Here is a 12,954-nt window from a genome sequence, read left to right as displayed (position 1 = left end):
TTTATCTCACAAAATCATATCTACCTACAATGTAACCACAACATAATCTGTCTTAATACAATGTGGAGTCTAGTGCAAGACTGACAGCTCCAGGCTTGCATGCTGGGCTTTTATAATCACTGCTTCTGTCACATGACAAGAAGTAACATCAACAGTGACATCATCAGATGCTGGTCAATTTCCTTCGTTTTCCACAGCATGTCTGCCATTTTGGGAGCCAGTTTGCTTGCTGGTAAGTGGATCACCACAGGATAAAGACCAGTCACAAGTTTGTAGAGTTCACACATGTAAATATTAAAGTTGGGATTTTATGGTGAAGTTGTATAAAACATTAATGAGGCCAAATTTGGAATATTGTGTGCAGTTCTGGTTACATAACTACAGGAAAAATAATAAGATTGAAAGAATGCAGAGGAGATTTGCAAATATGTGGCTCGGAGTTTGAACCATGGATCATTACCGCATAGGAAGTACCTTCAGCCCTTCTAGTCTACGCCAAACAATTATTCTGCCCAGTCACACTGACCTGCACCTGATCCATAGCCCTCCATATACCTCCTATCCAATGTACCTAACCAAATTCTTCTTAATTGTTAATATGAGGAACTAAATTATAGGGAAAGGTTAAACAGATAAGGATTTTATCCCCTGGAGCATAGAAGAAAGAGGGGTGATTTGATGGAGGCATATAAAATTATGACGGGTGCAGATAGAGAAAATATAAGCAGGCTTTTTCCACTGAAGTCAGAAGAGACAAGAACTAGAGGGCATGGGTTAAAGGTGAAATTAGGATGTCCAGAGGAAATATTGTGGGAACTTCTTCTACATCAGATAGTGGTGAGAGTGTGGAATGAGCAGCCAGATGAACTGGTGAATGAGGGCTCGATTTTGACATTTATGAAAAAAAAATTGGATGGATGCAGGAATGGGAGGGGCATGGCGAACTATGGTCAAGGAGCATGTCCATGGGACAAGATGGAGAAATAGTTCAGCAAGGACTAGATGGGCTGAAGGGCCTGTTTCTTTGCTGCAATGCTCCATGGTTCTATCATATATGCAAGGGAGAAGGTGATCTCACTCAATGGATCTTATAAAGATACAGTTTTCTGTAAACATATGTAGTTATGACTGTTTGCTTTTCCCTACATTTCATGACCATCACTTACATCAGCCATTCTTAAAGGCGGCCACACAACTTCTCTTAGGGCCACAGCACATTTAAGCAGGGCCACAGACTGAAATTATCTTTTTTATTTTGTCAGATTGAGAGAAATAAGGAAGAAACCAACTAAACTTGATTACTTCAAAGGGAAAGGGGCCCATCAACTTTGAGCAGAGAACCAAGGCTGACTTACATTATGAACTAACCTGAACAAACTTATCCAGTGGATGTGCGTTTTTTTATTTGCAATCTTGTGACCTCAGTGTCTGCGGCCAAAATGGCAATGCTTCTTAATCGGCAGCCACCACGAGGGGCTGCAAACTCTGGGGTGAGGAGGTGCTGAGGGCTCTGAAGGGTTCCTGACTGTGTCGGAGGTTCGGATCTGGAGCTCGGGTTGCCGATGGTTTGGACTGGACTCTGGGTGGCTGCTGGAGGTGAATCTATGGACACTCGGTGACTTGGGAGGGGGGGGGGGGGATGGTGGGGAGACTCTCTTTTGCTTCTCTCTCTCTGACTGTAAGTAGCGCTTCAGGCAATTCCTGGTGGAAAACCTGTCTGCCTTTCAGTAGGCAAAAAGAAATTTCTTGTAATAGGACACTATTTTATTACTATGATAATAAATTGAATCTTGAATCTTGTTTAAGCAATATTTTTGCTTGTTTGAGTGCCATGGACTCAGAAATAGTCCTTGTCCTGCACCATGAAAGCTACTTCTGATAGGTTTGGTCTCATCAGTCCCCCAAATGACCATGAGTGGGCATTCGCTGAGAAAAAAACTGGGCACAGCTGGGATATCTGAAGAAGTTAAAATGTCTACAAGTGAATTCACAGACTGGAGTTTTGTGTGGACTGCCTGTTTCAATTACACTATCATTCATGAAAAGAAGTAAAGAATATCCAGGATAATATTTGGTAGATCTTGTAACTTTGCAGTGCTATGTGTCAAAACAGGAAAATGCTGAAATCTATAAGTGGACAACCACATTGATCATAAATGTGGATCCTCTGAAGTTTGCTTTGATGACAATATTGTACTTATCCGTCTGGTAAAAAGCATTGGAGAGTTTTCAGAGTAAAAATTGGAAATAACAACCTAAAAATTTAGTTTTAAACACATACTGTCAAAAAATGTAACCATTTAGAATGCACTTTCATTTGCAAAGTGATTTTAGTCTATCACATTTATAATTAATACATTAAGAAGAATGCAAACGACTTTGACGACCCGTTCAAGGTTAAAGGCTCGGAAACTCCCCTCAAGAAGTGGTCAAAGGGTCAGATCCTTAGGTCAATAAGTGACAATTTGCAGCTGGGCATTGAGCCTGTCAGAGGAGTGTGTGCTGTCTCCGATCAGGGGGATAAAAAAAGACAAATGACTGATTGTCTCGCTTTCAAAACTAAAAGACTGAAATAACAAATCCCAGCTGCCGATGTGTGATCGTTTCGGGTGTGCAAGTGTCTTTTCTTGCATTGACAACGGTGATGCAAGATGCAAAGTTCCCTACACGTTGCCAAACATTTTGCTATCACAAGGGCTCCTCATTATAAGAAGCGTTCCTAAGATGCAAGGAAACAAACATTATGAATCATAGATCCTAAGGAAATTCATATGAAGGTGCACATGGCTTTATCTGTCATTAGATTATGCAAATTTTCTCTGTGTCCATAGAATAGGCAGCATTTAAATACAATTTTTTAATCTTTCCTGTGTGCTGTCAATTGTAAGGGTGGAATAACTCATCTATTTTAGAACAATTTAGTGCACACATTATTTCAAGAGGTGGAATCGTGTCCCAAATACATTGACGGAGAAAAAGCATAATAAAAATCATATCTTTTTGTCATTAGTTTAAACAATGGGTACACTACCCATGGGTAGTGGGTGTCGACAGAACTTCTTGTTAGGATTGAAATGCTCGTACTCCAAAATTATCAAAAAAATTGTCACTTAAAACATACATCCCAAAATACAAGAGACGCGATTCCTTCTCAGCGAAGAATTTATTAAGTGTCACTTATTTACTGAAAGAAATTATTTTCACGCGGGGGGGGGGGCGAAGATAATGGCCTTAATTTTAAATATTTAAGAGGCATCAAAATGTGGACAAAAAAAAAACTGACAGCTTGAGCTGTACCCAAAGAAATAGTCAGAAAAGAAGCTGGACTTACCCGCAAGAGCTTTGATCCTGGAACGCTCAAACAGTCTTGCCGAGCTGTTGTCATTATCAAGTTCACCTTCATCAGAGAGTTCCCAGCGAGCATTGATGTGACTATACTGCTGTTGAATCTCCACGTTATCAAAATCAGTGGCCGATGTCATTGTGCTGCTTCAGTTGTCGTTTTCCTCTTTCTCATAAGGCCTGTAAGAGGGGTAAAAAAAAATCCACTGTAGCACGTGTGAAAGGCTTTGTGAGGAAAGACTAGACTATCACCACCACTTTCTGTAGCTTTGGGAAAAGATGATACCTATTCTTTTCACTGGAGGCATTCAGCTGCTGTGATAATAATGCAGCAGGAATGGTGCAGCAATCTCTGGATGGTTCACAGCCCAGTCTGTCCAGTAGGTGGAGGCCTTGCATGTTCAAATATGCTTAACATGCTTTCAAATGGTATTTGGCTAATGCGCCCAGACACTGGATGAATTGATCCATGCAACAGGCTATTAATTTATATTCACACAAGAAAACAAAAGCTTTTCTCGCTGCTCTGGTTTGTCCGAGTTGTATAAGATAAATTACAAACAAGATAAATTAGCTTTGGATTTAACTTTCTGAGGACTCTTTGAAGCCTGAGCCTTGATCACCAGTAGTTGATTCACAGCTGTGAACAATACATTGTAGTTGCTTGGATGACTCACTCATTCCTCTTGGTGCATCAAAAGAAACTTGTGGTACACATGTATTGTGAGTGACTATAACACCAGTTGTACTAGTCACATGATTCACTGGTCTTGCTCTACTGGGTGCACATGACCATCACCTGGCCACTGCATGACGATGCATTGGCAGACAATGCACTTCAATCACTGAAAAACCCTTTCAAGAAGGGAACGGCGACAGCATTCAGTTAAAGAAACTCCAGTTATCCTCATCACAATCATTCAAAATGTATTTTGATGAATTAACATGAATGGTCACCAAGTTGGGCTGCACCCTCTTTAATAAGGGAATAATATTGATTGAATTATTTCAAGGTATAGAGAGGAAAGAGAGTTAGAAATACAAGAATCAAGCTATTGATTTTGTTTCCACTAAAAATTGGGAGCACAGGAAGAAATTTGACAAATATTTTTATATTACAATCTAAGTTTTAATTTTTTGCTTTAAAAGTTAACCTTTAAAGTCAACCCATTACATACATCCCAGTCGGTAGCTTTGTATGGTGTTTTGTATTAGTTATAATTGGGCAGTTAATTTGTTTACATTGGAAAAAATGTGTTATGCATTGGGGCAGCATGGTTGGGGTAGCGGTTAGCGCAATGTCTTTACAGCGCCAGCGATCGGGACCAGGGTTAAAATCCCACGCTGTTCTCCCCATGTCCGTGTGGGTTCCCCCCGGGGCTCCGGTTTCTCCCCACCATTTGAAACGAACCAGGGGTTGTAGGTCAATTGGGTGTAAATTGGGCGGCCCATACTCATGGGCCGAAATGGCCTGTTAACGTGCTGTATGTCTAAATGATTAAATGATTAAAAATGTATGTTAAAATGTATGAACCTAACACCAAAGGCAAGTTTCATTCAGCTCCACTACGACATAGATGAACAGGATAGAAGAAAGGAGGGATGAGATAAAATGATATTTCCAAAGCTTCTCTCTTCCATAAAACAGTTAGCAATCCAAAGTTAGATCAAATTTGCGGCAAATAGTTACATAAAGGACAAATATCTTTCCGATTATTGCTTTGGCATTATGGAGACATTAGCCTGTCATTTGCAATAGAATTGTAGATTGCTGTAGAAATGAGAGTGCACCTGACATCTAGCCCATCTACAATGGAAGGGTACATTGGAATGTATTGGCACTTGCAGTGCAGCTTGTCAGGGTCCCTTTCCAGAGCAACCAACATCCTAGCCCACCTGTGCAATAAGCATTGCACTCAGCAGTATCTTCTCCCCTTTGAGTGGCACAATTGGTGTAGCGGTTAGCGGTTACAGCGCCAGTGATCAGGACCAGGGTTCGAATCCTGTACTAACTGTAAGGAGTTTGTTCGTTCTCACCTTGTCTGCGTGGGTTTTCCCCGGGGTTCACAGTTTCCACCCACCCTTCAAAACATACTGGGGGTAAAAGTTGATTGTGCAGCACGGGCTTGTGGGCGAAAGGCCTGTATCCGTGCTCCATGTCCCAATTTTTTTTTTAAATAAATTCAAAATTTGCATGGGTCAGAATTATTTTGAATTCAATTTGCATTGTCAGAGAGAGCATGTAATAGCAGCTGTTGATCATGGATGGTTCTTTCTGTTGGATAATTGGCAGGTGTCAGTCAAACCAAGAGGCCTCTTTGAATGATTGGGTCTTCTGGCAGCAACTGATGTGTGCCTCACGATGCATCTCTGAGAACACTGTACAGCACTGAATCTTTCCATATGAAGCTGCAGAGAATGAATTAGAACAGAATGCGATACATCTTTCCCTACACCTTCCAAACATGGGATTAGTGGATCAGGAGCTGAGAGATGAGCTCTTCTCCTTTGCAGCTTTGAGCTCCCGACATGCTGGCATGATCATGCAAGTAGTGCCTTATTTGCCATCGTCACCTGTCGAACAGCCACACCATCATTTTGCCAGATGGCATTAGCCATTGGTCAAGGAAAACATGATCAGATCCGCTGTAGGACAGCAGCTACACAAAGAAGGAGGAAGCTGGATGAAGCGATGACCTGTTTTTGAGCACTGCTTACGGCTCGGGAAGAGGTGCATCCTCTCTGTGGTCCTTCAAACTAATCTTCCATCTCTATTCATTGTTGCAACACTCTCTCAAGCACACCCTGTCCTTGCCTTTCTCACTGTGCACTGTATGCTCCGACACCATGCTTAATCCTCCTAATATAACCATCTTCCTCTATCCCCTCTCTCAGGGAGGCTTGATCATCTTTGCTGAGGACTATATTGTAATGCAACTTAAACAAGCCACTGTAATTTCTTCTGAACCAATTGATTTAGCCATAGTACTCAGCACTCTAATTGTTGCCTTAGGCTCTTTTGACATCGTAGGTGATGAATTGATTGCTACCATCTGCCAATTCTAAACTAGATCTGACCTGCAGTCATCAGCTTTTAATTCTACAATGCACTTCCAACTATTGAATATACATAATCTCAAATAACATTATTCAATTGAATGGTGGTGGATGGATTCTTCAAAGGATGAGGAATAATTGGAACTTCCTTAATTTCTGCAACAGTCCTATATGAATGATTTAAACAAAACCACATCAGGTATTTTCTAAGAAGAAATATTTAGCAATATCTACCTTGTAAAAGAGGTGACGAATGAAATTCCAGGGTTGGAGCAGGACTGCAATACATTCCTGTTGCCAGCGTTGTAAAGGAGATATTGACGTTGTTCAAGCCACACGTGATGGTTTGAATTCGTGAAGCAAGATTTCATTGGTAATTTTTTATAACAGGGCAGGGCACATTCGGAAGCTTCGTAATTACATCTGTTATATCGCAAGTACTGACTGCAAAAGATAATTACCCAAAGGATAATGAAAGGCAACTACTTTTACATTAAATGTCCTTAGCACAGGATTATGAATGCAGCAGTGTGAAATTAAAAAACAAGCCACAGAGGAGCTGTCATAAATTATATATTTTTCCTTTTATTACAAAATGTAAAGTTAAAGAACTGCTCCCATGAGAAAAGCTGCTATAAGAACATTGGTATTTTAGCGTTCTGGAGCTGTGAAAAAGGAGTAAAGTGCTTCAAGACTTAAAGGTGTGGTTTATCGATAACAGTATAACCAAACTGACTGCTAACGTACAATATCTTAAGTGACCAGCTGCAAAAGAACATTGGAAGACAGAGTTTGAGCTGCGTATCAAGAACATTGAATTCCATATGGAATCTGACTCTCTCCAGTCCTGGAATTAGGGGTAGGTTGCTGGTGTCACACCAGCTGCCGCATTCTTGCCTCTCGACTTGAAATAGCGCACTTACTGCCGTCAGCAACAGTTGCTAATCATCCCAGTCCTTGAACGTCAAACAGGGGAAGTCAGCATTGCAACATTTGTTCATTCAGTCACTCTTAAACTATGCAATGATTCAATGCTGGTAGCATTGGAATAGATAGTGCGATGTACCAAGTCTCCAAATCTGCCTTACTACAGTCGCACTTTCTCCTCTCCTGAATAAGTAAAATCTATCACGTTGTAAGATATTAAAGTTCTTAATACTTGATATAGAAACAAATTGCTTTTAAATATAGAAATGAAGAAATGGAGAACGTTTATTCACAGCGACAAAATAGTCACTGGGAAGTTCTATAACTCAAGCGAAGGTAACGATTTGCAGGACTTGGCCTCAGCAAATATGATAGGAAAGAGCAAAAAAAAAATTTCAGACTGGGAAAAGAGAATCCAAGTTAACACTTCTGTACAAAGTGAAGAGAGGAAAGTTTAGGGGAGACATCAGGGGTAAGTTTTTTTTTACAGAGAGAGTTATGGGTGCTTGGAATGGAGTGGTGGGTGATGGTGGAGGCAGGAAAATTAGAGGTATTTAAAAGACTCTTAGACAGGCACATGGAGGAAATAAAAATAGAGGGTTTCGAGGTGGGAATGTTTTTTGGTGGGTAATATATAGGTCGGCACAACATCGAGACTCGAAAGGCCTGTACTTTGGTGTTCTATGTTCTATATAACTTGGATTCCGTTTTCACTGCACACTTCTGCAGATGCTTGGCTTTGCATTTCTATCCTCGTGGCCAGTTCTCTGGATGTGATTGTTTTTGGATGAGACAGAATTCACGAACCCTCCTGTATAAGTGAACACTTTAGTTTCACGAACCAATCAACCTGGTTTAATTTGTTTCCACCAATTTGATACAACTAAATGGCTTGGTATTCTACTTCAGAGGTGAGCTAAAAGCCAAATTGGTGTGGAGCTGGAGCACCATTCAGGTAAGGATGGTAAGCCAACAGATATGAATGAGGCAGTCAGGTTTTTACAACCTATCTGGAGCATGCTCATGCTTCTGGTACCAGGTTTTTTTTCCCCAATCTAGATACTTCTGCATAAATTTTCAAAAAGCCTTGATAAGATTTAAATTACTATTTCCTGAATTACTCCACTTGTGAGTGGGGATTACTTTATAGCTGTGCTCATTGCTGGAAAAAAATTCCCATTGGTTTTTATAAATTGTTACCTAAAACCGAGGATCACACATTTACTGAATATGATGGACAACTGCCTGACAGTGATAACTTGAAGAAAAAAAAGCTGACACTGAAAGACAAAGCTTTGCAGAACAAACTTGCTTTGATGTGTCTGGATCACCAAATACTTATGAACCGGGAAAGTTTTTCATCTCCGTCATATTTTACCCACAACACCTGCACTTTGCTTTTGAAAAGCATTCCATCTCTTTTGCCACCCTGTTCTCAGTGGGAAGAAGACTAGTCCTCAGGTTAGTTTTAACCAGTTTAATTCCCTGATCTTTTCCGCTATCAATAAATCTTGGAACTTTGTGGATTTGTTCAGTGGAAACTTGATGCACAAAATTTGAAGGTCAAAACCCAAAGGGCTGCTGCAATTCAAGTCAATAAATAAATGACAGAAATCATGTGATTAATATATATATATATATACACACACACACACACACACACACAGACATATGCACATATACATATATGTATATTATATATACACACAGACATATCCACGCACGCACACATACACAGACATACGCACACATACATATATGTATATTATATATACACACAGACATATCCACGCACGCACACATACACAGACACACACACACACACACACACACAGACATATGCACATATACATATATGTATATTATATATACACACAGACATATCCACGCACGCACACATACACAGACATATGCACACATACATATATGTATATTATATATACACACAGACATATCCACGCACGCACACATACACAGACACACACACACACACACACACACACACACACCACACGCTATTGATATAAATTATTTGGTATTGTTTAATTGTGATTTTTGGATCCACTTTCCTTCCCTTTCTCTGGTCATTCATCTCTGTGAAGCTTCTGAAGAACACAGTTCTTCACTGAAGAGCTGAAGAGGTCATTTGTTTCAGAGCTCCTTGCAATACCAGCCTGTAACCAAATGCTGTGCAGGAGAACCTGCATGATTTTGCCATTTAAACTGTTTTTTTCCTTCATGAATCAACTGTCCTCTCCAATGATCACTCTTCTGGCGCACTGTCCTACCCTGCATCACCATCGTTCTTGTCCTCTAACGCTGCCACCTTTGCCATCCAATTAATTGTTTGATGCCAACTACTTGGAATGAATTTTGAAGAGATGATTGGTCATTTGCTGAAAATTCCAGTTGAGTTTTCTAGTTATTTCATGGATAGAGAGGTGATTTTTGAAAGCATCCTATCCTGAAGAAGAGCTCAGGGCCAAATTGTCGACTAACTTTTGTTTTCATGGATGCTGAATGACCTGCTGAGTTTCTCCAACTGATTAATTAAATTAAAAACACATAGCAATTAGCACAACTCCTTGATAGCGCTAGCAACTGGGTCCAGGGTTCAAATCCTGTGCTGGTTTTTAAGAAGTTTATACATTCTCCCCCATGGGTTTCTCCCAGGGGCTCCTGTTTCCTCCCACCATTCTAAACGTACCGACAGTGCAAATTGGGTGGCACAGGCTTGTGGGCCAAAATGGCCTGTATATCTAAATTTAAATTTTAAAAATTTAAACCTCACAGATGTGGCAATGTATGGATGTCATCACAGGCTGAAAAACACAGTTGGCTAGAATCGCTAGTAATAATACATCCCTCCATGACAGATTCAATGTATTCTACCCTCAGGAACAGAAGGTCAGTGAGTCAAGATCAGCTGCCACAATGGTCGCAAAAGTCAGATCGATCTTCCTGAGAGTGAGTCTGTGGACAGCAACTGGCCTGAATAGAGGGAGTGTTCAAAGAACTCATGCAGACTATTTGGGAGGGGGATGGGGGGAAGTGTTGGCAGACATCTTTAACCTCTCCCAACTACAATCTGAAGTTCCCAAGTACTTTAAGAATCCAGTGCCAAAGAAAAGCAAGGTAACAGGTCTTAAATAGCATCAGGAAAAAGGTACAGGAACATTGAAATCAGGACTGCCAGGACAGGAATTAGCTTCTTCCTGCAAGGTGTGAAATTGAAGAACGGTATCTTGTATCTGAATAAATCATCCCAAAATATTAAGACAGTATATTTATTTTATATATATCTCTGTATGTGATTACTAAGTGATGTGTATTGTATGTGTATACTGTTGTCCGGTGAACTGCTGTTTCGTCTGGTTGTATATGTATAGTCAGAAGATAATGAACTTGAACTGAATGACTACCACATTACTGCAAAGTGCTTCTGAGATCCATTATCATGAAGTGCTTCAAGAGATTGATCATGGCTCACGTGAACTCCAGCCAGAAACGTTGATCCACCACAATTGGCCTATTATTTGTAACATAGAGGTCACCTCATTGGTCAAATAGGGAACTCCTCTCTGGTCAAAGGTCACTTCACCATGTCAATCATTCCCTTGTCAATCAAAATCAGAACCACTCGTACTAAACCAATTGGTCATACTCATCACCTGAAGTCACTGCCTCCAGCCCAGGAGTATAAAGCACAGCACGACTGCTCAGTTTTGCTCTTTGTTGCCCCGAGCTCCTAGTTATGATCCACGGCAGCGCTGGAGGACGATTGTGAGGTGTGTGCTGTACTGAGTTGTAATGTGGATTGAGGAGGGTCATGTGGCCTCTCTGTCTGCAATCTGGTGGGAGTATGGGTTGCAGAGGGTCAGGTGACCTCTTTGGCTGGAGCCTAGTCTGAAATTACTTCACCTGCCAATCAAGGGTTAGATATGCCCACAGGTGAAGCTGATGCACGATTGGTCTTCGCAGGCCATGTGGACAGGTCTTGCATTGAAAAAGCTGTATGGAGACCATCACTGAACTCCAAGCTGCAGGCCAGGGGCAGCTCTGGAGGGCAGAATGTGATGGATCCGTCCCACATCCCAAGCCGTGGGCAATGCAGGAGACCAGGTTCATTTGATAGAGTTGTTAGTTGTAATTAATTTAATGTTTGTTATTGTACTGTGCCTACTAGAGATAGAGAGAGTTGATGGTACTGCATTCCCATTTGGGAGTTGAGAATGTTTAGCAGTGATTTATCAGAATCAGGATCCGAATCAGAATTTATTGTCCTGAAATTCAGTGTTTTGCGGCAGCGTCATAGTGTAAAAATTCATATTATAACCATCTTACAACATTACGATAAAAAATAAAAATAACAGTGCACGAAAAGTAAGGCAGTGTCTTTGGTTCATTGATTATTCAGGAATCTGATGTCAGCGGAGAAGAAGCTGTCCTTGTGCTGCTGAGGGCTCGTCTTTAGGCTCATGTACCTTTTTCCTGATAGTAGCAGAGTGAAGAGGGCATGGCCTGGGAGTTGGGGATGTTTGAGGACAGAGGGTGCTCCTCCTGTAGATGTCCTCAATGGAGTGAAGTCTGGTCCCTGTGATGTCACAGGCTGAGTTAACAATCCTCCCGAGTTTATTCTTATCCTGAGAGTTGGCACCTCCATACCAGGAAGTGAAGCAACCAGCCAGAATGCTCTCCACAGTACACCTGTAGAAGTTTATGAGAGTCTTCGGTGACATACCGAACCTCCTCAGACACCTCACAAAGTATAGCCGTTGGCAAGCAGTTATTTGTGTATTACTGCTTTGTATGTGTTCATTAGTTGTGACCATTGCTAAACTCCAGCCTACAAGCCACAGGCAGTTCCAAAGGGCCGACTCAATGGGCCCTTCCCGGATCCAGAGCACCGGCGACACTGGAGATTAGGTTCATGTGTATGTACTCACTAGTTAAGTGATGGGCACTGAAATTAAACCCACGTTTCTGGGCATACCATGCCTGTGGGCAGTGGGCACTGAAATTAAATCCTCATTTCTCAGTATACCATGTCTGTGGGTAGTGGGTGTTGAAGAAGTTAAACCCTAATTTCTCAGTATAACATGCCTGTGGGTGGCAGGTATTGAAAAAGTTAAACCCTTGTTTCTCAGTGTACAGTGTCTGTGTGCTGTGTATGTTAGTCTGTGTGAGTGTTTGTCCTTTTGTGAATTCCCCATGAGTAAGTAAAGCCCACTGTTTGTTGATAACATGTATCCAGCCTTGAATCGCTTTGAACCCTTTTGAACCTATTCTTCACACAACATTAGCGCTGGAAGACCAGTTGTGAGGTGTGTGCCTTACTGGATGTGGGGGGGGGGGGGGGGGGGATTGCTTAGGGTGTACACCTGGGGAACCATCATGGTTCACTTGGCTTGACCATAAATAGTTTTAATTTCTTTAATCTGTGTGCCATGCCTGTAAATCAGGGTGGGCGAGTATTGTCTGGTCCACCTTCAGCAGTTCCAAATACCTTTTCTAAATATTTGTAGTTTTGTTACCTTGCAAGACTGCGAGATTGGTTTGTGTGGGTGTTCTGTTTCTGTTTTGTGTTTGCTCCCAGTTGTAAATAAAATTCCTAACACACGTCCAGAG

At 41.2% G+C, this 12,954-nt stretch overlaps 1 protein-coding gene across 7 annotated transcripts in view; it reads right to left on the bottom strand.

Annotated features, from left to right (window-relative positions):
• Positions 1–12,954, bottom strand: part of LOC138753873 (spectrin beta chain, non-erythrocytic 1-like) — a 264,090-nt gene that overhangs the window by 189,981 nt on the left and 61,155 nt on the right. For 3 of the 7 annotated variants that reach the window (XM_069917410.1, XM_069917411.1, XM_069917403.1), the window contains exons 2-3: positions 6,634–6,843; positions 3,332–3,522 (exon numbers count right to left, since the gene is read on the bottom strand). In XM_069917410.1, coding sequence (XP_069773511.1) covers positions 3,332–3,482 — 151 coding nt within the window. In that variant the 5' untranslated portion in view covers positions 3,483–3,522; positions 6,634–6,843. Of the gene's footprint in view, positions 1–3,331; positions 3,523–3,628; positions 3,860–6,633; positions 6,844–12,954 lie in introns of those variants that run through there. The other 4 variants (XM_069917405.1, XM_069917404.1, XM_069917406.1 and 1 more) reach the window with 3 other exon arrangements.

The sequence above is a fragment of the Narcine bancroftii genome, chromosome 2 (genome assembly GCF_036971445.1).
Source record: "Narcine bancroftii isolate sNarBan1 chromosome 2, sNarBan1.hap1, whole genome shotgun sequence".
Classification (NCBI taxonomy): Eukaryota; Metazoa; Chordata; class Chondrichthyes; order Torpediniformes; family Narcinidae; genus Narcine; species Narcine bancroftii.
This window is presented reverse-complemented; position numbering and strand designations above follow the sequence as displayed.